The sequence below is a fragment of the Somniosus microcephalus genome, chromosome 6 (assembly GCF_052327205.1).
Source record: "Somniosus microcephalus isolate GS21.2 chromosome 6, FLI_Smic_1.0, whole genome shotgun sequence".
NCBI lineage: Eukaryota > Metazoa > Chordata > Chondrichthyes > Squaliformes > Somniosidae > Somniosus > Somniosus microcephalus.
Genome location: NC_140992.1, coordinates 141025443 through 141048650, shown reverse-complemented (window position 1 = coordinate 141048650; position 23208 = coordinate 141025443). Strand labels below are relative to the sequence as shown.

At 45.5% G+C, this 23208-nt stretch overlaps 1 protein-coding gene across 3 annotated transcripts in view; it reads right to left on the bottom strand.

The window, feature by feature from the left end:
• The window catches only part of ryk (receptor like tyrosine kinase), a 436205-nt gene that overhangs the window by 265834 nt on the left and 147163 nt on the right, over positions 1–23208 (bottom strand). For all 3 annotated transcript variants that reach the window (XM_085990858.1, XM_085990859.1, XM_085990860.1), the window contains one exon: positions 8534–8655. In XM_085990858.1, coding sequence (XP_085846984.1) covers positions 8534–8655 — 122 coding nt within the window. The remainder of the gene's footprint in view (positions 1–8533; positions 8656–23208) is intronic.

The following is a 23208-nucleotide window of genomic DNA, read 5'->3' as shown; positions in this document are numbered from 1 at the left end:
AACAATCAGCTCTGTTTACACAGAAATCCAAACCCATTCAAACTCCCTACACACACAATGAGGCACATTGAAGCTGTGGAAAGGACTTCTGATATGCAACAGTTTAGGAATGGATGGGTTTGAATCCATCACTCAGACAATACGGCAGTTGGATTCCTTTTGTTCAGCCCAGGGTGCTCCGGAGGTGGGCGGGAACATTCCGGCCCCAGAGTGTAGACACATTAAATCACTCCAACCACTTTGAATCAGCCAATCACAGCCTTTCTTTTGTGTATTGGAACTTTTGGGCGCGAGTTTTGCACACAGACCTTTTCAGCACCAAACAGGAGTTGGCAGGATATAAAAGATAGCTCCTGAGAAGCTATCTCTCTCTTACTTCGCTGGACCCCAGGTGAGCAGGTTTCTGACTCCTCAGCAAGGCAACCTAGTAAGGAGTTAGGGGGTGGTAATTAAGGGGAAATTGCTAAGATTGTTTAATCAACATTGTAGCCATCAATCCTTCGTTTTTGCCGTCTGCCTTCCCCCATTTAAGCAATTATACTGTAATTACTGTGTTCGTGTGGTATAGTTTATTTAGTTAATAAAGCTTGATTTTTCTCTCATCCAGACCATTTGTCCGTTTGATATCATTAATTATAAGCCCTCCAGTCAGAACTGGAAGGTGAGGTAGCGATTCGAAACCGCTGTTTAAATTGGTTTATAGCGTAGCAGCAAAGGCTGCTAACCAGGCAAATTACCGTAAACCAGGTAAAAGGTTAGAATTGGTCAGAGTGCAGGCAAAGCTGCCTGACCAGGTAAATTACCGTAAACCAGTTAAAAGATGCCCCCCTACACTACCCCTTGGTAATGTCATCAGGAAATATGGAGTCAGCTTCCACATACGAACATACAAAAGTGACAGGCAGGAAATAACCAGCTGGTCTATCAAGCCTGCTTTACCATTCATGATGCCTGGAGCATGATGACTAGACACTTCCTAACACCAGCAAACATTTAATCTCCTGGAAGAGGCAAAAAAAAGGGCCAAAAGGGGGGGGGGGGGGGGAAACGCATACATTAACGGCACACAGCCCCACCTTTCTGCCTCCTCTATTGATCCAAAAGCTATTGCCACACTTTCCAATTGCCTGACATTAATAAAGCAAAAGTTCCTCTAGTACAATGTCAGCAAAACTAATGCCATTTTCTGCAGTTCCAACCATCACCTACTTGCCTCTGCCTGGACTCCATTAACTTGTACCACTCTACACCAAGCTTGGCTTTCTCACTCACATCCACTTTGTTAACAAGGCCATTTTCTTTCACTTCTGGAAAAATGCCCATCTATTTCTCCTCCGCCGCCTTAAAAAGCTTAGCCCACACTTTCACCACTTCAGGCCTGTCCCAGCAGGGTTTCCTGTCTCAATCCTCTGCAAGTTACAGCACATTCAAACTACAGATTGTGTCTTCACTGCGCAAAGTCCCATACCACTGTCCATTTCAAGTTCTACTGGCTCCCAGTGAGTTGACTTCAAAATTCTCATACTTGCTTTCAAAACCCTGCCCCACCCTGCCTAAGCAATCTCCTCCAACCTTGTGTTCCCTGCATGCAGCCTTGGTTTTATTTAACACCAGGATAGTTCTTATTCCTGGACACTCTGCTCCTCCAGCCCTCAAATAATGAAAAATGAGTTCAGCTGGACGTCTACCTCATCTTTCATCTCTTACACTTCCGCTTGTGCATGTCCTACTTTATCCACTTAACTCACGTTGACAAGGATTGCTGGAACCTTGCCATCGCACCCTTATTCTGCACCGCTCCTCTTTTTCCAAATCTTTGTTTCTGACCATCTATATGGACTCTCACTTTTAAATCTTTTGTTTTCTCCTTGTTCCTCCTGCTTGGCAATCATTGGTTCTTTTCTTTAATATAAAGCATTTCAAGATATCTTCCTGCATGAAGAACACTCTTATAATGCAAGCAGTTTTTACTATAGTTGAATCCTCTATGCAAGAAAAACTACTGGGAATCACATCCCATTCTATAGTTACATTTAAGGAGATATTTTAGAACTCTCACAACAAAAATATATCCCAGTGAGAAAGAAAGATCTTAAGAGAAGGGAGCACTATCCGTGGCTAACTAAGGAAGTAAAGGATGGTATCAAATTGAAAACGAAGGCATACAATGTTGCCAAGATTGGTGGGAGGCCAGAGGATTGGGAAATTTTTAAAAAACAGCAAAGGATGACTAAAAAAATAATGAGAGAGAAGATGAATTATGAGAGTAAACTGGCAAGAAATATTAAAACAGAAAGTAAGAGCTTCTACAGGTACAGGAAGCTCTCGATTTACCGGCACCTAAATAACCAGAACTCTGTTAACCGGCAAAATTCAGGAGTAGGTTCAGCTAAGTTTTACTTCATATTAGTGGCCGTTCCTGGATCTGTGGCCGTGTAACCGGGGTTCCTGCACCTGTTGCATAGCAACAGGGACGCCTGGATCTTGTGGTCGGGGTTCCTGCACCTGTTGCATAGCAACAGGGACGCCTGGATCTTGTGGCCAGGGTTCCTGCACCTGTTGCATAGCAACAGGGACGCCTGGATCTGTTGCAGTGTATGGGGCTCTCGTACCTTTTACAATACCTCTCTGTAATCCGGACTTTTTGATAAACCGGCACCACGTCGGTCCAGTCAGTGCCGGATAAAAAAAAGTTTCCTGTATATAAAAAGGAGTAGCTAAAATAAACGTTGGTCCCTTAGAGGATGAGAATGGGGAATTAATAATGGGGAACAGGGAAATGGCAGAGACTCTGAACAAATATTTTGTATCTGTCTTCACAGTAGAAGGCACCAACAACAACCCAATAATGGATAATCAAGGGGCCACAGGGAGGAGGGAACTAAAGACAATCACTATCACTAAGGAAAAAGTACTTGGTAAAATAATGGGACTAAAAGACAACAAGTCCCCTGGACCAGATGGCCTGCATCCCAGGGTCTTAAAAGAAGTGGCTGCAGAGATAGTGGATGCATTGGTTGCAATATACCAAAATTCCCTGGACTCTGGAGAGGTCCCAACGGATTGGAAAACCGCAAATGTAACACCCCTATTTAAGAAAGGAGGGAGACAGAAAGCAGGAAACTATAGACCAGTTAGCCGAACATCTGTCGTTGGGAAAATGCTGGAGTCCTTCATTAAGAAAGCAGTAGCAGGGCATTTGGAAAATCATAATGCAGTCAAGCAGAGTCAGCATGGTTTTATGAAAGGGAAATCATGTTTAACAAATATGCTGGAGTTCTTTGAGGATATAACGAGCAGGGTTGTCAAAAGTGAGCCAGTGGACGTGGTGTATTTGGATTTCCAGAAGGCATTCGGTAAGGTGCCATATAAAAGGTTATACTGCATAAGATAAGAGCTCACGGAGTTGGGGGTAATATATTAGCATGGATAGAGAATTGGCTAACTAACAGAAAGCAGAGAGTCGGGATAAATGGGTCATTTTCCAGTTGGCAAACGGTAACTAGTGGGGTGCCACAGGGATCGGTGCTGGGGCCTCAACTATTTACAATCTACATTAATGACTTGGATGAAGGGACCGAGTGTAATGTAGCCAAGTTTGCGAATGATACTAAGATGGGTAGGAAAGCAAGTTGTGCAGAGGCTTCAAAGAAACTTCAAAGGGATATAGACAGGCTAAGTGAGTGGGCAAACATTTGGCAGATGGAGTATAATGTGGGAAAGTGCGAGGAAAAATAAACAAGCAAATTATTATTTAAATGGAGAAAGATTACAAAGTGCTACAGTTCAGAGGGACCTGGGGGTCCTTGTGCATTAAACACAAAAAGTTAGCATGCAGGTACAGCAAGTAATCAAAAAGGCAAATGGAATGTTGGCCTTTATTGCAAGGGGGTTGGAGTATAAATGCAGGGAATTCCTGCTACAACAGTACAGGGTATTGGTGAGACTACACCTGGAGTACTGCGTACAGCTTTGGTCTCCTTATTTAAGGAAGGAGATACTTGCATTGGAGGCAGTTCAGAGACGATTCACTAGGTTAATTCCAGAGATGAGGGGGTTGACTTATGAAGAAAGGTTGAGCAGGTTGGGCCTATACTCATTGGAATTTAGAAGAATGAGAGGTGATCTTATTGAAACATATAAGATACTGAGGGGGCTCGACAAGGTAGATGCAGAGAGGATGTTTCCCCTCGTGGGGAAATCTAGAACTAGGGGGCATAGTTTCAGAATAAAGTGTCACCCTTTTGGAACTGAGATGAGGAAGAATTTCTTCTCTCAGAGGGTCGTAAATTTGTGGAATTCTCTGCCGCAGAGAGCTGTGGAGGCTGGGTCATTAAATACATTTAAGGTGGAGAGAGACAGATTTTTGCAAGATAAGGGAGAGTGAAGGGTTATGGGGAGCGGGCAGGGAAGTGGCTTTGAGCCCAAGATCAGCCATGATCTTATTGAATGACAGAGCAGGCTCGAGGGGCCAAGTGGCCTATTCCTGCTCCTATTTCTTATGTTCTTATGCCACATCATGTGATAGATTTTAATAACTGAGAATATATTGTTGAAACCATCCTTCACAAAATCTCGAGGGAAGATCCTCAGCCAACACCTTACGTTCAATCTTATGGAGATGATATGGGTGTTGATTGAAAGATTTTGTGGTCAGTGTCAATTTCAATCACGCTTTTATTTTGCAAGATTTATTTTTTCGTAGATCGTCTTCATTAACTTTGGGGACAGTCAAGCTAAACAACAACAACTTGCATTTATATAGCGCCTTTAATTTATTAAATGCCCCAAGGCGCTTCACAAGACAAGGGCTCGGGGTGAGGGGTAATATATTTACATGGATGGACAGAGGTTTGGTTAAAGGACAGAAAATAGAAAGTAGGAATAAACGGGTCATTTTCAGATTAGCAGGCTGTTACTAGTGGGGTGTCGCAAGGATCAGTGCTTGGGCCTCAGCTATTTACAATCTATATCAATGACTCAGATGAAAGGATCGAGTGCAATGTAATGAGGAGGGCACAAAGAGTCTGCAAAGGGATATAGACAGATTAAGTGAGTGGGCAAGAAGGTGGCAGATGGAAAAGTGAGGTTATTCAATTTGGTAGGAAGAATAGAAAAACAGTATTTTTTAAATGGTGAGAAACTATTAAAAGTTGGTGTTCAGAGGAATTTGGTGTCTTGGTACATGAAACACCAAGTTAGCATGCAGGTACAGAAGCAATTTGGAAGGCAAATGGTATGTTGGCCTTTATTGCAAGTGGGATGGAGTACAAGAGTAAGGAAGTCTCACTACAATTGTACAGGGCTTTGGCGAGACCACACCTGGAGTACTGTGCAGTTTTAGTCTCTGTACAAAAGGATATACTTGCCTAGGGAGGGGCTGCAACAAAAGGTTCACTAGATTGATTCCTTGGATGAAAGGGTCCCCTATGAGGAGAGACTGAGTAGAATGGGCCTGTATTCTCTGGAGTTTAAAAGAATGAGACATGATTTCATTGAAACATATAAGATTCTGAAAGGGCTTGACAGGGTAGATGCAGGGAGACTGGAGAGTCTCGAACTAGATGGCGCAGTCTTAGGATAAGGGGTCAGCAATTTAACACTGAGATGAGGAGAAATTTCTTCACTCAGAAGGTTGTGAATCTTTGGAATTCTCTACCCCAGAGAGCTGTGGATACTCATTCATTCAGCATATTCAAGACAGAGATCGATTTTTGGACTCTAAGGGAATCAAGGGATATGGGGATCGGGCGTTAAAGTGGAGTTGAGGTCGAAGATTAGCCATGATCTTATTGAATGATGGAGCAGGCTCAAGGGGCCGTGTAACCTACTCCTGTTCACAGGAGCGTTATCAAACAAAATTTGGCACCGAGTCACATAAGGAGATATTAGGAGATTTCCTCCATTACAACAGTGTCTACACTTCAAAAGTACTTAATTGGCTGTAAATGCTTTAGGACTTCCTGAGGTCATGAAAGGCACTATATAAATGCAAGTCTTTCTTTAGGGCAGATGACCAAAAGTTTGGTCGAAGAGGTAGGTTTTAAGGAGCGTTTTAAAGGAGGAAAGAGAGGTGGAGGGGTTTAGGGAGGGAAGTCCTGGGCTTAGGGCCTCGGCAGCCGAAGACATGGCTGCCAATGGTGGAGCAATTAAAATCGGGGATGCGCAAGAGGTCAGTATTGTAGGAACGCATATATCTCGGAGGGTTGTAGGGCTGGAGGAGGTTAGAGATAGGGAGGGACGAGGCCATGGAAGGAATTGAAAACAAGGATGAGAATTTTAAAATCAAGACATTGCTTAACCCAGAGCCAAAATAGGTCAGCAAGCTCAGGGGCAATGGGTGAACGGGACTTGGTACCAGTTAGGACACAGGCAGAAGGGTTTTGGATGACCTCAAGTTTATGGAGGGTGGAAGGTTGCAGTCCGGCCAGGATTGCGTTGGAATAATCAAGTCTAGAGATAACAAGTGCATGGATGACGGATTCAGCAGCAGATGAGCTGAGGCAGGGGAGGAATCAGGTGATGTTACGGAGGTGGAAATAGGTGGTCTTAGTTATGGCATGGATATGTGGTCGGAAGCTCATTTCGGGGTCAAATACAACACTAAGGTTGCAAACAATCTGGTTCAGCCTCAGACAGTAGCCAGGGAGGGGGATGGAGCTGGTGGCTAGGGAACAGAGTTTGTGGAGGGACCGAAGAAAATGGATTCGGTCTTACTTATACTTAGTTGGAGAAAATGTCTGCTCATCCAGTACTGAATGTCGGACAAGCAGTCTGACAATTTAGAGGCAATGAAGGGGTCAAAAGAGGTGGTGCTGAGGTAGAGCTGGGTGCCATCAGCGCACATGTGGAACCTGACGTCGTGTTTTCGGATGATGTCGCCAAGGAGCAGCATGTAGATGAGAAATAGGAGGGAGCCAAGGATAGATCCTTGGGGGACACCAGAAGTAACGGTGCAGGAGCGGGAAGAGAAGCCATTGCAGGCGATTCTCTGGCTACAACTGAATAGATAAGAATGGAATCAGGCGAGTGCAGTCCCACCCAGCTAGACGAGGGAGGAGAGGCGTTGGAGGAGGATGGTGTGGTCAACTGTGTCAAAGTCTGCAGACAGATCGAGAAGGATGAGGAGTGATAGTTTACCATGGTCACAGTCACATAGGAGGTCATTTGTGACTTTGACAAGAGCCATTTTGGTACTGTGGCGGGGTGGAAACCCGATTAAAGGGATTCAAACATGGAGTTCCGGGAAAGATGGGCACGGATTTGGGAGGCAACAGCACTTTCAAGGATTTGAAGAGGAAAAGGAGTTTGGAGATGGGGCGGTAGTTTGCAATGACAGAGCGGTCAAGGGTTGTTTTTTTGAGGAGAGGGGTGATGACGGCAGATTTGAAGGGGAGGACAGTACCCGAGGAGAGACAACCGCTAACAATATCAGCTAACATTGGGGCATGGAAAGGAGTTGGGTGGTCAGCAGTTTGGTGAGAATAAGGTTAAGGGAGCAGAAGGTGGGTGTCCTGGAGAAGATGAGGTCACAGAGGGCATATGGGAGATGGGAGAGAAACTAGAGAAAGATCCGAGTTCATGGCTAGGGCAGGGGGGAACTTGAGGAAATTTGGCCTGGTCGGCTAGGGGAAGGGAGGGAAGCAGCAGAGGCAGCTGAACGGATGGTCTCAATCTTGGTGACAAAGAAGTTCATAAGCTTCTCGCACTTGTTGTTGGAGGTGAGGGTGGGGGGGATAGGGGTTTAAGAAGATGGTTTGTAGTGGTGAAGAGAAGCAGGGGGTTACCTTTGCATTCCAGGATGATCCTGGAATAGTGAGCAGTTTTGGCCGAGGAGAGCAGGACCCGACAGTGCTTTATGTGGTCCAGCCAGATCTGGGGATGAATGGCTAAACCAGCTGTCCGCCATATACATTCAAGTCTGTGTCCCTTGGACTTAAGGGAGCAGAGATGAGGGCCGTAACAGAGGGAACAACTAGGGTGAGTGTGTGTAATGGCTTTAATGGGGACTATGACAATGGTGGTGGTGAGGGTGTGGTTGAGCAGATCGGTAGCTACAGAAATGTCATGGTGAATGAAGGGCCAAAGGCTGGACAGTAGGGAATTTTAAAGTGCAGTTGTAAGTGAATTGGGAGTGTTTTTTCCAGGGGCAGTCATAGAAGTAAGTAGGGTTAAGATGGGGAAGGGGGAATGTGGGTGGAGCGCGTTACAAGGAAGTGATCAGAGATGGCCTTATCTGTGATAAGATGCGTAACATATACAAATACTGCCCTGCAGTTGATCATTAGGAGTGCATGAGGATGGTCTAAGCTGATTTTTATCTTCTCCAATTTTACTCATATCTTGTGGGGAAATCTGTGACAGCTACTGTAAATATACTGTTCTGAACTGACCATGAAATGAATATGGATAGAAATTTGCTTCCTACCAACCTGTGGTGCTAACAGTACTAGTAACTAACAGGCCAGTGTTTAAATTGCAGAATGTGGTGCATTCCCATTGGAAGATGTCCTGAACTAACCTTAAAACTTACCTTGGATTTAGCATGCCAAGTAAAGTGAAGGCTGTTGGTCTCCCCTGGTACAAGTAATTTGAAATAGAGTGCGAAGTAACTGACAACATCATTCCGTACATAATATAACTCGGCATCAAGACCTGTTGAGAGAAAAAAATGAGTATTACGTGTAATCCATGTGCACGGTGCTTCAAATTACACACTATTTTTGAAGTATTTCAGTCACAAATATCACCAGCTTACAATTAATAAGCACCTTTAACATGACAAAACGTACCATAAACTGCAAGTACAGTATCACAATACAGAAGTTACTACTAACACCATACCGGTTAACACCTTACATATGCAGAAGTAACATTCCACTGAAAAAAAATGATGTGGATTCCAAGCTGCAGTCACTATCACTTACTAGTAGGCGCGTTCGTGCGAACGCGATTTGCCTGTTACACGCAATGGCCGGTGTAACAAATATACAGCCTGTGGATCGTGTTAGTGAGCCAGTGCCAACAGCCTCTGCCTGCTGCTGATACCCAACACCAGACAAGTCGGTCAGCACGACCTCATTTCTCTCCTTCACTCACCTGCAGCGTACCCACTACCCGCCAGCACCATTCCAGTATAGTTGGCAGCTACAGGTATTGGTTATTTCTGGGCATGGCTGGGTGCTGTTAGCATTAGAGAATAGAGTTCACTAACCATAGCATGGTAGCACTTCAAGAATGTGCCCATCGCTAATCAGCATCCACAGCTCCCTGAACCGCTACCTGAATTAATCTCCTTACTGCCGGACCCAAGGCCTGACCAAGGACCTAGAGTTCTGCAGTGCCAACCTCACCCTGGCCGCTGTCATCGGGGAACTGGAGGAGCAGGGAACAGGTCAACCATTTAAACAACCCAAACCATTTAAGCAGGACAATCACATTTAAACAACCCAAACACCTCATTAGGGCACTAAATATGGGGATTATTGTGCATGAAGTGTTATTTTTGTTAAATATAAAGGGGGAGAAATTGAGTCGCGCCCGGACAAATTAGTGCCCCCTTGGGCGCTAATGGAAGCGCCCTGCCTCCCTCTTGGGGCACTACGGCACGTCACAGTATTGCAGGCCTTCCTCCCCTTCTTAAAGGGGAGGGGCCTTACGCAGCGCGACCCAGGGCCCAGCTGGGCCACCGGGGATCGGAGTGCCGGCAAAAGAGCCCGGCACTCAAGAGAAGTACCGGGCACATGAAGCACAGCCGGCACTCCACGGGGGGGCGGGTCAGGAGGCTGGGGACGGGAGCGGAGGCAGGTGCAGGCAGGCGGCCAGCAACAAAAATGGCCGCCCGGCACCTCAACTTTAAATAGCGCCACCCCGGCTGCAGGTAGGCCCCCCTGACCCCGTCGGACATAGCATCCAGCGGTAAGTATGGGGGCGCTACTGAAGATCGCGGCCGGGGCGCTGCGCACAGCGATGATGTCATCGCCAGCGGCGCAGCACAGCGTGGCGCTAACGGTTAGCTCCGCCGCTAACCTCCTGCTGAATTTCGCGTGAGGCGCTGGCGGCGCCGCGCCCGGGCACTAGTTGCTTTGCGCCCTGTTAGCGCCCTCTTAGGGAGGCGCAAAGCAACCGAACTTTTCCCCCAAATACATTTTAGAAAACATACATCAATTTTTCATGTGTTCTTCACTCACACAATATCACAGGTGAATAAACACAGTTATTTCTGCCCAACATAAACAGAGCACTTAAGACACTATAACCGGCAACTTTGAAATTGACGTTAATATAAAAGGTTATCGCGTTTTGGCCGATATAAGCAACTGCCCGTTTTAAACATGGATGTTTTAAGTGGTGGGGACTGCACTGGAATGGGCAAAATAAACACAAAGCATTCAACGACAACCAGCAGAAACTCACCAAAATTCCTGACACATACCTTGTCTGACCACTACAGAATTATTAGCCAATCTACAAAAACTTCCAGAAATCCACAGGAATTGGGGCAAATTAGGATATGGGCAGCAAAGTTTTGGCTGAGCTCAAGTTTACAAAGGGTGAAAGGTAGGAGGCCAGCCAGGGGAGCAGTGGATTGGTCGAGTCTGGGTAGTTACGGCACTGAAAAGGGGAAGAAATGGGTGGTAATGAAGGGGAGTGAACTTACACAGATATAGTGTCCTTCACATCCTCAGGACGTCCCAAGTACTTCACAGCTAATGAATTGCACTTTGAAGCGTAGTTACTGTTGATCTGTAGGTAAGCGTGGATAAAAATGTGTGCACAGCAAGGTCCCACGATCGAACAACAATGAGATAGATGACCAACTAATGTTTTTGGTGGTGTTGTTTGAGGAATAAATATTTACCACAACATCCAGAGAACTCCAGTGCTCTTATTCAAATAGTACCATGGGATCATTTACATCCACCCAAGAGGCAGACAGGACTTCACTTTAACGTCTCATCCAGAGAGCACCACTCTCTTCATAAATCTCCTCTACCCCTCTCCTGGAATCTGCAACAATGCACTGAGAGATTGCAGTACAGTACTATGAAATATATTCTGTTGTTACATGGTTGCAAAGTTATTGCAGACCGTTTCTATCCAGATTCCTACAATACTTGCTATCTTTTATTTCCAACGCCATTAATATTGGAGACATTTAAAATCTAGCCTGAGGCTTTAGGTACATTCTCCTCCACAGGTGGCTAGGAGTGTAACAATCGTACCAAGCAAGCAGCCAGGAAATGAATTGCTGCATATAATTTTGCAATGAAATAAGGGGTGGGGGAGGGGAGGGAAGAGGAGAGAACTGTAGACAGGAACTTCATAATGAGGCTGGAGTTCCAGTTAGGCAGAGATTTGTTGAAAGGGTTTCGGGGGAATGTGCATTATATACAACACATATACTCAGCAATGCCCATTTTAAGCATTCAGATTTCTCCAAGTCAGCGTTGGGGTTGAGAAGGTTTCCACCTCGAATGCTGCCATCCTCATCCACAACCAAATCCCAAGCCCTGAAATGGAGGCCAGACTGAGGTCCAGTTGAGGTACATCAGGGAACCAGCATACTTAATATAGCTCCTGCACCCTGTGACATCCACTTCCCAATCCCAGGACCACCTTTCTAACACTATTAACAACAACAACAACTTGTATTAATAAAGCACCTTTAACGTAGTAAAACATCCCAAGGTGCTTCACAGGAGTATTATAAGAGCCACATAAGGAGAAATTAGGGCAGGTGACCAAAAGCTTGGTCAAAGAGGTCTTAGAGGAGGAGAGAGGTGTAGAGAGGTTTAGGGAGTGAATTCCAGAGCTTAGGGCCTAGGCAACAGAAGGCACGGCCACTAATGCTTGAGCGATTATAATCAGGGATGCTCAAGAGGGCAGAATTAAAGGAGCGCAAATATCGCGGGGGTTGTGGGGCTGAAGGAGATTACACAGATAGGGAGAGGTGAGGAGGGATTTGAAAACAAGGATGAGAATTTTGAACCCACATAGCAGACCTCCCCACCAATTCCCCAATACTGCTACATCCGACATCTACAATATATCAACCTGCAACATCTTCCTCTGTAGCCTGTGCTTTTAAAAAGGCAAGAAATAAAATCAACAATATATAGTTAAACAAACTTTTAACCATAACTGTGGACAGAGATTTATTTTCCACACAAATCAGTGGGAGAGCTTCTGTGAACTGAGAGGGTTAATTTCAGTGAGTTGAAAGGGGATCTGTCCCGAGTGGACTGGTCACAAAGTTAAAAGCCCATGGGATCCAGGGCAAAGTGCCAAGTTGGATTCAAAACTGGCTTGGAGACAGGAAGCAGAGGGTAATGCTTAATGGGTGTTTTTGTGACTGGAAGGCAGTTTCCAGTGGGGTTCCGCAGGGATCAGTACTAGGTCCCTTGCTTTATTTGGTATACATCAATGATCTTGACTTGAATATAGGGGGTATGATTAAGAAGTTTGCAGGTGATACTAAAATCGGCTGTGTGGTTGATATTGAAGAAGGAAGCTGCAGACTGCAGGAAGATATCAATAAATTGGTCAGGTGGGAAACAGCGGCAAATGGAATTCAATCCGGACAAGTGTGAGGTAATACATTTGGGGAGGGCTAACAAGGGAATACACATTAAATGGTAGGACACTGAGTAGGGTAGAGGAACAAAGGGACCTTGGAGTGCATGTCCACAGATCCCTGAAGGTAGCAGGCCAGGTAGATAAGGTGGTTAAGAAGGCATACGGAATGCTTGCCTTTATTAGCCGTGGCATAGAATACAAGAGCAGGTGGGTTATGCTTCAACTGTATAAAACACTAGTTAGGCCTCAGCTAGAGTACTGCGTGCAGTTCTGGTCACCACATTACAGGAAAGATGTGATTGCACTAGAGAGGGTACAGAGATTTACAAGGATATTGCAGGGAGTAGAGAATCTTAGCTGTGAGGAAAGACTGGATAGGCTGGGTCTGTTTTCCTTGGAACAGAGGAGGCTGAGGGGAGACTTACTGAGGTGGATAAAATTATGTGGGGCATAGATAAAGTGGATAGAAAGGACCTATTTCCCTTAGCAGAGGGGTCAAAAACCAGGGGGCACAGATTTAAAGTAATTGGTGAAAGGTTTAGAGGGGATTTGAGGGGAAATTTCTTCACCCAGAGGATTGTGGGGGTCTGGAACTCACTGCCTGAAAGGGTGGTAGAGGCAGGAACCCTCACCACATTTAAAAAGTACTTGGATGTGCACTTGGGATGCTCTAACCTGACCAAGAGCTGGGAAGTGGGATTAGGCTGGATAGCTCTTTGTTGGCCGGCGCAGACACGATGAGCCGAAATGGCCTCCTTCCGTGCTGTAACTTTCTATGATTTTATGATTCTGTGATTGGCAGGTAAAGCAGTAAATTAGCATGGGAGGCCTTCAAGGTGGAGATAGTTTAGGTACAGAGTAAACACATTCCCATGATGGGGAAAGAAAGGGCCTCCAAAGCTCAAGCTCCATAGCTGACTAAAGAAATTAAGATTAAAATAATATAGAAACTGTCAGGATAATGATACAGTAGAGAATCAAGCAGAATTCAAAGTGCAGAGGAGAACTGAAAAAGAAAACAGCAGCACCAAAGAGAGTATATTAGAAAAGATTAGCAGGTAACATAAAAGGAAACACTTGAGTCTTTTATAAACAGGTAAAGAGATTGTCAAAGGAAGGGTGGAGCTGATTAGGGACCAAAAAGGAAATATTCTTGCAGAGGCAGAGGGCATGGTTGAGGTACTGAATGAGTACTCTGCATCTGTCTTCACAAAAGAAGACAAACTTGCATTTATGTAGCGCCTTTCACGACCACCAGACGTCGCAAAGCGCTTCACAGCCAATGAAGTGGGGTTTTTTTTTTTTTTTTAAGTGTAGTCACTGTTGTAATGTAGGAAACGCGGCAGCCAATTTGCACGCAGCAAGGTCCCACAAACAGCAGTGATAATGACCAGAAAATCTGCTTTTTTTTTAAAATGATGTTGATTGCAGGATAATTATTGGCCAAGACACCGGGGATAACTCCCCTGCTGCCAATGTAGCAGTAAAGGAGGAGTGGGTAGAGAAATTGGATAGGATAAAAATAGAAGAGGGGGTACTTAAAAGGTTGGCAGCTTGCAGAGAAGTCGTCACCTGGTCTGGATAGGATGCATCCTAGGTTGCTGAGGGAAGTAAGGGTGGAAATAGCGGAGGCTCTGACCACAACCTGTTATTCCTCCTTAGATATGCATAGGAAACCTGAAAATATCTTCACACGAAGGGTATTGGAATTCTGGAGCTGTTGAGGCAAGGTCAACTGAAAATTTCAAGGCAGAGATCGGCAGAGTTTTGTTCGGTAAGGGTATTAAAGGATATGGAACCACGGCAAGTAAATGGAGGTAAGACACAGATCAGCCATAATCTAATTGAATGGCGCAACAGGCTCAAGGGGCTGAATAACCTGCTCCTGTTCCTATGTTCAAAAGAAAGGGATAAACCCGGTAACTACAGGCCAGTCAGTCTAATGTCAATGGCGTGGAAACTTCAAGAGGCAATAATCTGGGACAAAATTAGTTTCACTTGGAAGAACATAGGTTAATAAATGACAGCAAACACAGATATGTTAAACACAAATCATGTCTGACAAATGTGATTGAATTCTTTGATGAAATAATGGCGATGGTTGATGAAGGTAGCGCAGTTGATGTTGTGTATACGGACTTTTAAAAAGGTGTTTGATAAAGTGCTACATAATAGACTTGTTAGCAAAATTGAAGCCCATAGGATTAAAGGGGCATAGATACAAAATGGGCTAAGAGACAAAAAGTAGACAGTAATGATGAACAGTTGTTTTTCAGACTAGAGTGAAGTATACAGTGATATTCCCCAGGGGTCAGTATTAGGACCACTGCTATTTTTGATACACATCAATCTCCTGGACTTAGGTATAGAGGCACAATTTCTAAGTTTGCAGATGGCACAAAATTTGGAATTGTAGTAAATAGTATGGAGGATGGTAGCAGGCTTCAGGAGAACATAGACAAACTAGTAAAAGGGGCAGACACATGGCAGATGAAATTTAATGCAGAGAGATGTGAAGTGATGCATATTGGTACAATTTTAAAATGGGGTGCAGGAACAGTGACACCTGGGAGTGTATGCACACAGATCTTTGAAGTTGTCAAGACAAGATGATAAAGCTATAAAAAAGCATTTGGGATCCTTGGCTTTATAAATAGAGGCATAGAATACAAAAGCAAGGAAATTATGCTAAACTTTTATAAAACACTAGTTAGGCCTCAGCTGGAGTATTGTGTCCAATTCTAAGCGCCTTACTTTAGGAAGGATGCAGTGGAGATTTACTAGAATGGTACGGGATGAGGAACTTCAGTTATGTGGCGATTAGAGATGCTGGGATTGTTCTCCTTAGAGCAGAGAAGCTTAAGGGGGAGATAGAGTTGATCGGGAGAAACTGTTTCCAATAGCAGGAGGGTCAGTAACCAGAGGACACCGATTTAAGATAATTGGCAGAAGAACCAGAGGAGAAATAAGAATTTTTTTTAACGCAGCGAATTATGATGATCTGCAATGCACTGTCTGAAAAGGGGGTGGAAGATGATTCAGTGGTAACTTTCAAAAGTGAATTGGATAAATACCGGAAAGAAAAAAATTGCAGGGCTATGGAGAAACAGCTTATTGGATAGCTCTTTCAAAGAGCCAGCACAATGGGCCGAATGGCCTCCTTCTGTGCTGTAAGATTCTATAACTGTATGGTTACTGAGGACATTGCAGTTGTTGAAGATAGTGGCTGGTGTAGTGTATGTGCTTTAAGTCAGAGCTACTTTTTACAGCTCCTGTATACTGTAGTACCGGCAGTGACCACACCGGTATATAAGCTGTGCGCATGCCTCTGTACCCCAGTCTTGAGATGACCCTCCTCCAGTAAAGACCTGTTATTTGTTTATGTACAGCATCCGTGTAATTATTTATCCACTGAACCACGGATCTAACAGTGGCGACAAGTGTTGATGCGAATCTACCTGCAACATAAAAAAAAAAGTCGAGTCCAGGAACACGGGCGTCGACCGCGAGCAACCGCCCAGCAGTCAGGCAGAGATCCAACTTCGCTGGGGAGGCTGTGGAGAGCCGGGCTTGGTTCCCCAGCCACAACGAGCAGTAAGAGACCGACGACAGGTCCAGAGCAGACCCTTCCCAAGCAGCGGCGGCTGGAGCCGACCGACGGCAGAGAGAGAGAGCCGGGCAGCGTCGACGGGGTAAGAAAGAGGGTGAAGAGAGCAGGGCGCAGCCGGGGGTTGATCACCGAGCAGCGTCGAGGAAAAATACTGCAAACCGGAGAGAGGGTAAGAAACAGCCGGGTTCTAGACTGAGCGGCGTCGACAAATATCAAAAGAACGCGCAGAGCACAGCCGGGGATCACGGGCTGATCAGGGTCCGTGGGGTGAAGCAAGGGGAGACGCCATTGAGCCGCGGAGAAGCAGGGAGAGCGAGGGAGGTGCCATTGAGCCGCGGAGAAGCAGGGAGAGCGCGGGAGACACCATTTTGCGAAGCCGCAGCGGAGAAGACGGGCGAGCGCGGGAAGGAAGTAAAGCGCGGGAGACGCCATTTTGTGCCAGCGGAGAAGAAGGGGAAGCGCGGGAGGCGCCATTGGGGATAGTTAACGCACAACCAAGGATGCCGAAGAGTGGCAGTATCTCTACATTCGACAATGAAGTCGAAGATTGGGCGACATATGTGGAACGTATTGAGGTGTACTGCAGGGCGAATGAAGTGCCAGATGCTAATAAAGCACTGGTTCTGTTAAATTCCATGGGTGCAACAACTTATGGGTTACTGCGAAATCTAATAACCCCAGAGAAGCGGTAAACAAGCATTTTGAAAGCATAGTAGAAATCCTACAGGACCACTTAAACCCCACACCGCTGCTGATAGCAGAACGATTTAAGTTCCATAAAAGGAACCAACACAAAGACGAAAGCAATGCAGAGTACCTAACGGAACTGCGCAAGCTATCGAAATACTGCCAGTTTGGAGCGGGACTAGCAGACACGTTAAGGGACAAGTTTGTGTGTGGGCTACAAGGTGAAGGAACCCAGAAACGGCTTCTATCAGAAAAGGACCTTACGCTGGACAAAGCATTCAATATGGCAGTATCACACGAAGCAGCCGCAAGGGGCGCTGCAGAGATACAACAGAGACCGCCAGAATATGGCACCAACGAAATTACCTATGGAACAGGGAAGGGCTATCGCTGCGGCAGAACAACACATGACCAGAAAGATTGTTGGTTCAAGGACCAAGTGTGCAGACAGTGTGGGAAAGCAGGACACATAGCAAGAGTCTGCAGGTCTGGGAAGAAAACCAACAGTAAGAAATCTCCACAGGAGAAGTACAAAAAGGTACACCAGGTGATGGACAGTGGTTCAGACGAACAGGAAAATGACACAGACTTCGGAAGCAAGGAGCTGGGTTGTCTGAAACTATATAATGTAACCGAAATGGAGGATCACCAGACTATCTGGGTTACACTCAAGATAGACGGAGTCCAAGTGGAAATGGGATTGGACACGGGGTCAGCTCTAACAGTCATAAATCAAAGAGACTACAAGCGGCTATTTTCACACATACCCTTGAAAGCTACAGAGATTGTCTTGAAGACGTATACGGGGCAAAAAGTGTACCCCAAAGGAAGAATAAGGGTGAAAGTGACATATAAAGGTCAGGAAATACCTAAAATGGATATATATGTATAGCCAAATGGAGGACCACCACTGCTAGGACGTGAATGGATCCGGAAGATACATTTAGATTGGCATTCCATACAGGCACTGAAGGTGGAGGCCAAAAAGGATGACGACGTCACACCTGGACGACTGTCATAAATGCTAACTGGCGCAAAAGAAGTGTTCCAGGAGGGACTAGGAACACTAAAAGGAATAACAGCAACAATTAAAATAGAGGATAATGCAAGCCCAAAGTTTCTGAAGGCCAGACCAGTGCCTTATGCGATCAGACCAGCGGTTGAAGCAGAGCTGGAAGGGTTAGAACATTCAGGAGTACTGTCCAAAGTGGACTGGAGCGAGTGGGCTACACCCATCGTTCCTGTAATGAAGAGGTCGTTGAGTAATACGCCTGGGGAACCAAAGGTGGTCCGCATCTGTGGGGATTTTAAGGTGACAGTGAACCCAGTCCTTCACACGGTGCAATATCCGCTTCCACGAATTGAGGATATTTTCGCCTCGCTATCTGGTGGTAAACGCTTCACCAAAATTGATCTAGCCCAGGCGTACTTGCAAATGGAGGTAGAAGAAGCTTCGAAACATTACCTTACGATCAACACTCATAAAGGTCTCTATCAATACAACCGGCTGGTGTTTGGAGTAGCCTCGGCTCCAGCTATCTGGCAAAGGGCGATGGATCAGGTTCTGCAAGGGATTCCAGGGACCCAGTGTTATTTGGACGACATCTTGGTCACGGGCGAAAATGACGGTGATCACCTCGCTAACTTGGAGAAGGTGCTCGCCAGACTAAAGTAATACGGGCTACGAGCTAATCGCCACAAGTGCGAGTTTTTCCAGAAACAGATCTCGTATTGCGGCCACGTCATCGATGAAGAGGGGTTACATAAGTCCCCAGAGAAGATTGAGGCAGTAGTCAAGGCTCCAGCACCGGAAAATGTGTCGCAACTGAGGTCGTTACTCGGGCTGGTAAACTATTACCACAAGTTCTTACCAAATTTGTCTACGGTATTACACCCGCTGAACACCCTACTACAAACAGGGGTACGATGGAAGTGGGATGACGAACGTAGACGAGCTTTCCAGAAGTGTAAAGAATTGATCACATCAAAAGAGGTGTTGGCCCATTTCAACCAGCACTACCAATTCATTTGGCATGTGATGCATCACCCTACGGCATTGGAGCGGTGCTGTCGCACAAATTCCCAGACGGGTTGGAGAGGCCAGTAGCCTTTGCGGCTCGGTCACTAACCTCAGCCGAGCGCAACTACGCCCAGATTGACAGGGAGGCCCTCAGCCTAGTATGGGGAGTAAAAAAATTCAACCACTATCTGCATGGGCAGAAGTTCACCTTGCTGACTGACCACCAACCACTTGTCTCCATCTTTAATCCTAAGAAGGGCGTGCCAGTAATGACTGCACAGCGGTTACAAAGATGGTCCCTGTTTCTAGGGGCGAATCAATATGAAATAGAATATAAAGGCACGAAACAGCATGGGAACGCTGATGGGCTATCGCGCCTGCCACTGCCTACGGTGGAGGAAGCACCAGCAGTGGACCCTATCGAGATATTTTATTCGTCGATAATTGAATGATTGCCAGTAACAAACGCGGATATAGAGGAGACCCGCAATGATCTGACGCTGTCACGGGTATATGAATTGACGGTGAGGGGATGGCCAACACATGGCGACTCACTGTTGCCCGTATTCTCATCCAGAAGAGAACAGCTGTCAGTATGCCAGGGGACAGTGATGTGTGGATCCAGAGTGGTGATTCCACCCAAGTTAAGGGAGAGAGTGCTAAAGGAGCTACATGAAGGTCATCTGGGGGGAGTGAAAATGAAAAGCCTTGCTACGGCTTATGTGTGGTGGCCGGGAATCGATCAACAAATCGAAGACCTAACTAAGAGCTGCTTAGGATGCCAGAAGGTCCAAAATGCACCACCACATGCCCCTCTACACCCATGGGAGTGGCCCTCCTCTCCATGGCAACGGGTGCACATTGATTTCGCTGGTCCATTCATGGACTCAATGTTCTTAATAGCAGTGGATGCTCATTCAAAGTGGCCTGAGGTGATAAAGATGTCTTCAACCACTACAGAGAAAACGATTGCAGTCCTACGGACCATATTTGCCAGAAACGGTTTGCCAGAGCAGATCTGCTCTGATAATGGACCACAGTTTGTGTCCGACGAGTTCCAAAAATTCATGAAAAGGAATGGGGTAAGGCATTACACATCCGCCCTGTATCATCCAGCCACCAATGGATTGGCTGAGAGGTTCGTACAAACCTTTAAGAAGGCGATAAAGGCCATGTGCGACGAGGAAATTCCACTACAGCATAAGATGGACAATTTCTTATTAGCCTACCGAAACGCGACACATGCAGTTACCAACCAGACCCCGGCCATGATGTTCTTTAACCGAAGATTGAGATCTCGTCTGGACTTGCTCAGACCAAATGTGCGATGAAATGTTCAGGACAAACAATTCCAGCACATCAACGAGAAGCCGTCAAGGAGCTTCAATGTAGGGCAACCAGTCTTGGCCCGTGACTATCGAACAGAGAAGTGGCAACCCGGAACGATATGTACAAGGCAGGGGCCATTAATGTACAAAGTGGATGTCGGGGAGAACATTGTGAGACGCCACGTCAATCAGATCTAAGCGTCACAGGAAGGCGTCAACCCCATGTCTCGAGTAACTGGGGATGAACCCGACATACCGGTAGCATCTACTTCAGACCCAGTAGCAGTGGAACCCGATGAACTACCCGATGAAAAGGGGTCAGAATCGCCTCTGCACCAAGAACAAGAACCTCCGGAAAGGCGCTATCCCGAAAGGGTCAGGAAGCCGCCCCAAAGACTGAATCTATAAATGGACTTTTGTTATTGAATGTACATGTAAAAATGTAATTGTTATTTGAATATTAAGGGGGTATTATTAATCTAAAAAGGGAGGAATTGTAGTGTATGTGCTTTAAGTCAGAACTACTTTTTACAGCTCCTGTATACTGTAGTACCGGCAGTGACCACACCGGTATATAAGCTGTGCGCATGCCTCTGTACCCCAGTCTAGAGATGACCCTCCTCCAGTAAAGACGTGTTATTTGTTTATGTACAGCATCCGTGTAATTATTTATCCACTGAACTACGGATCTAACAGCTGGCATCATTTTAGACTTTTTTTTGTACTTTGTGATTATAGTGGCCAATAGTTTCCTTTGCTGCCCCCGGCCCCCCATAGAGATGACCATCGAACACTGAGCTCAATCAATCGACAATAAAAAACCATTTTTGGTCAATTATATTTAAAGGTTTCAGTCCAGGGGCTTGTGCCAACTTTAAGGAAAAACAACCTTGCAAGACTAGAATAGCTTATATAATTCATCTGTGGAGCCTCCTTTCTAAATATGTCTGCCCAAAAATTCCTGTAACTGGTCAACGAACGGTGCCCGTCGTTAGTTAGACTTGCCCTTGCAATCCCCATGATATTTTGTGCTGCAAATTTTGGAAGTGAGACAGAAACGGTGCGGCGCCCTCTACTGGGCATCTGGGACCTGAGTGAACAGGACAAGCAAAGGTGTACCTCCTTAATCAATCAGATTGAAGCATTGCGAAATGAGTAGCGCAAGGTCTGAGCATGGAAGTGCAAGTTAGAGTGGGTGAATTCAATGTCAAATCAGGTAGAGAGAGAGAAATAAACAGAGGGAAAGAAAGATTGCATTAAGAGAGAGAATGACGAAGAAAAAGTAAATCTCCAACTGCAATTAAAACCTGAAGGAATGAGACTCCACACTTGTAATAGTTAATTTTCAGTGCCAGAGGGGTTTATAGGCAGTAATTAACACTTATCACATCGTTAAATGCGTACTTAAGACTTGAAATGACTTAACTTTCTGTGGCTTGTTTACTTCGCAGCTACAGTGCAAGTACAGGAACGTCACACTGCTCAATGCATTTGAATAGGGAGCCAGACAGCGAAATGTCATTTTCACGAAGCTAACAGCAAAAAGCTCATCTCTGACAGCAACTTCTCGATCTCCACGTTTAATCACGCATTTGCCCTCGCCTGAAGTTGCTGTGGGCATTTGCACTTAAATAAAGGTGAGCACCATCAGCCTCACCATTATCTTGACAGCAATTTTTGGGCCATAGTTTCCAATGTTTTCAAGTGTTCAAACCACATCAGTCTAAAGGCACGCTACCATGATGATGTGGCTCTGACTGCTGACAGGCAGTGCTCCTGCTGTTGGCAGTGTTCCCAAACTTTAATATCTGCTCCTGCTGTTGGCAGTGCTCTCAAGCTTTAATATCTGACCTTAGAGAGTCACTCCAGGGACTTGAGCACATAAATCCAGGCTGACACTCCAGTGCAGCACTGAGGGAGTGCTGCACCGTCAGAGGTGCCGTCTTTCGGATGAGATGTTAAACCGAGGCCCCATCTGCTCTCACAGGTGGACGTAAAAGATCCCATGGCACTATTTTTTAAGAGGAGCAGGGGAGTTATCCCCAGTGTCCTGGCCAATATTTATCCCTCAATCAATATAACAAAAACAAATGATCTGGTCATCGTCACATTGCTGTTTATGGGAGCTTGCTGTGTGCAAATTGGCTGCCGTGTTTCCCACATTACAACAATGACTACAATTCAAAAAAGGTACTTCATTGGCTGTAAAACGCTTTGAGATGTCCAGTGGTCGTGAAAGGCGCTATAGAATTGCAACTCTTTCTTTCTTTAGAGAGCCAGTGGCAGCACAGATCAAAATTTTGTAGGTCTTTCAATCTGCTATCACATTACCACCTCCTCTTTGGCTCACTAAATTAGCCAAACTAGTTTGAGTGTATTAAAATGGTGCAAGCACATGCATGAACACAACCGGCTTGGTGTCAGTTTCTAGTCCCGCTGTAAGCAAATGTCCTGAATTAGAGAAAGGAGGCAAAAAGCAGTATAAACATTGAAGAGTGCCACAAGGAGGTCATTTTTGTGTCATTCAATAGTCATACTGCTATCATTCTCCAGGAATCTGATCGTAAAAATTAAAAGGGTAAAAAAAATCCAGGAGATCTGCCAAACAGATAAAAGAACTGGGCAAAAGAGAGAGTTTTGTAATTTGAGACTAATCACTTCTGAATTGTGAGCTATTCCAGCCTTAACACCCGAGTGAACAAAAACAAAGCAGCATTTCATTGCAATGAGAAACACTGCCAACACTGATGATTGAGTTATCAGAGCACACTTGATAATAGTCTTGACAGTAGAATTGAAGACAGTACAAGTCTCAGCTGGAATTAAATCCAGAGTAATTTAAACCTGTAATTACCAGTATATTATGGGCCAAAATCATAGGCTGATCCTGGAACTGTGGACGGTTTCAGCAGCGGACAGCGAGACCCAACAGTACTTGATGTGACGTAGCCAGATGCAATGATGGATGGGTCAGACAGTTGCGT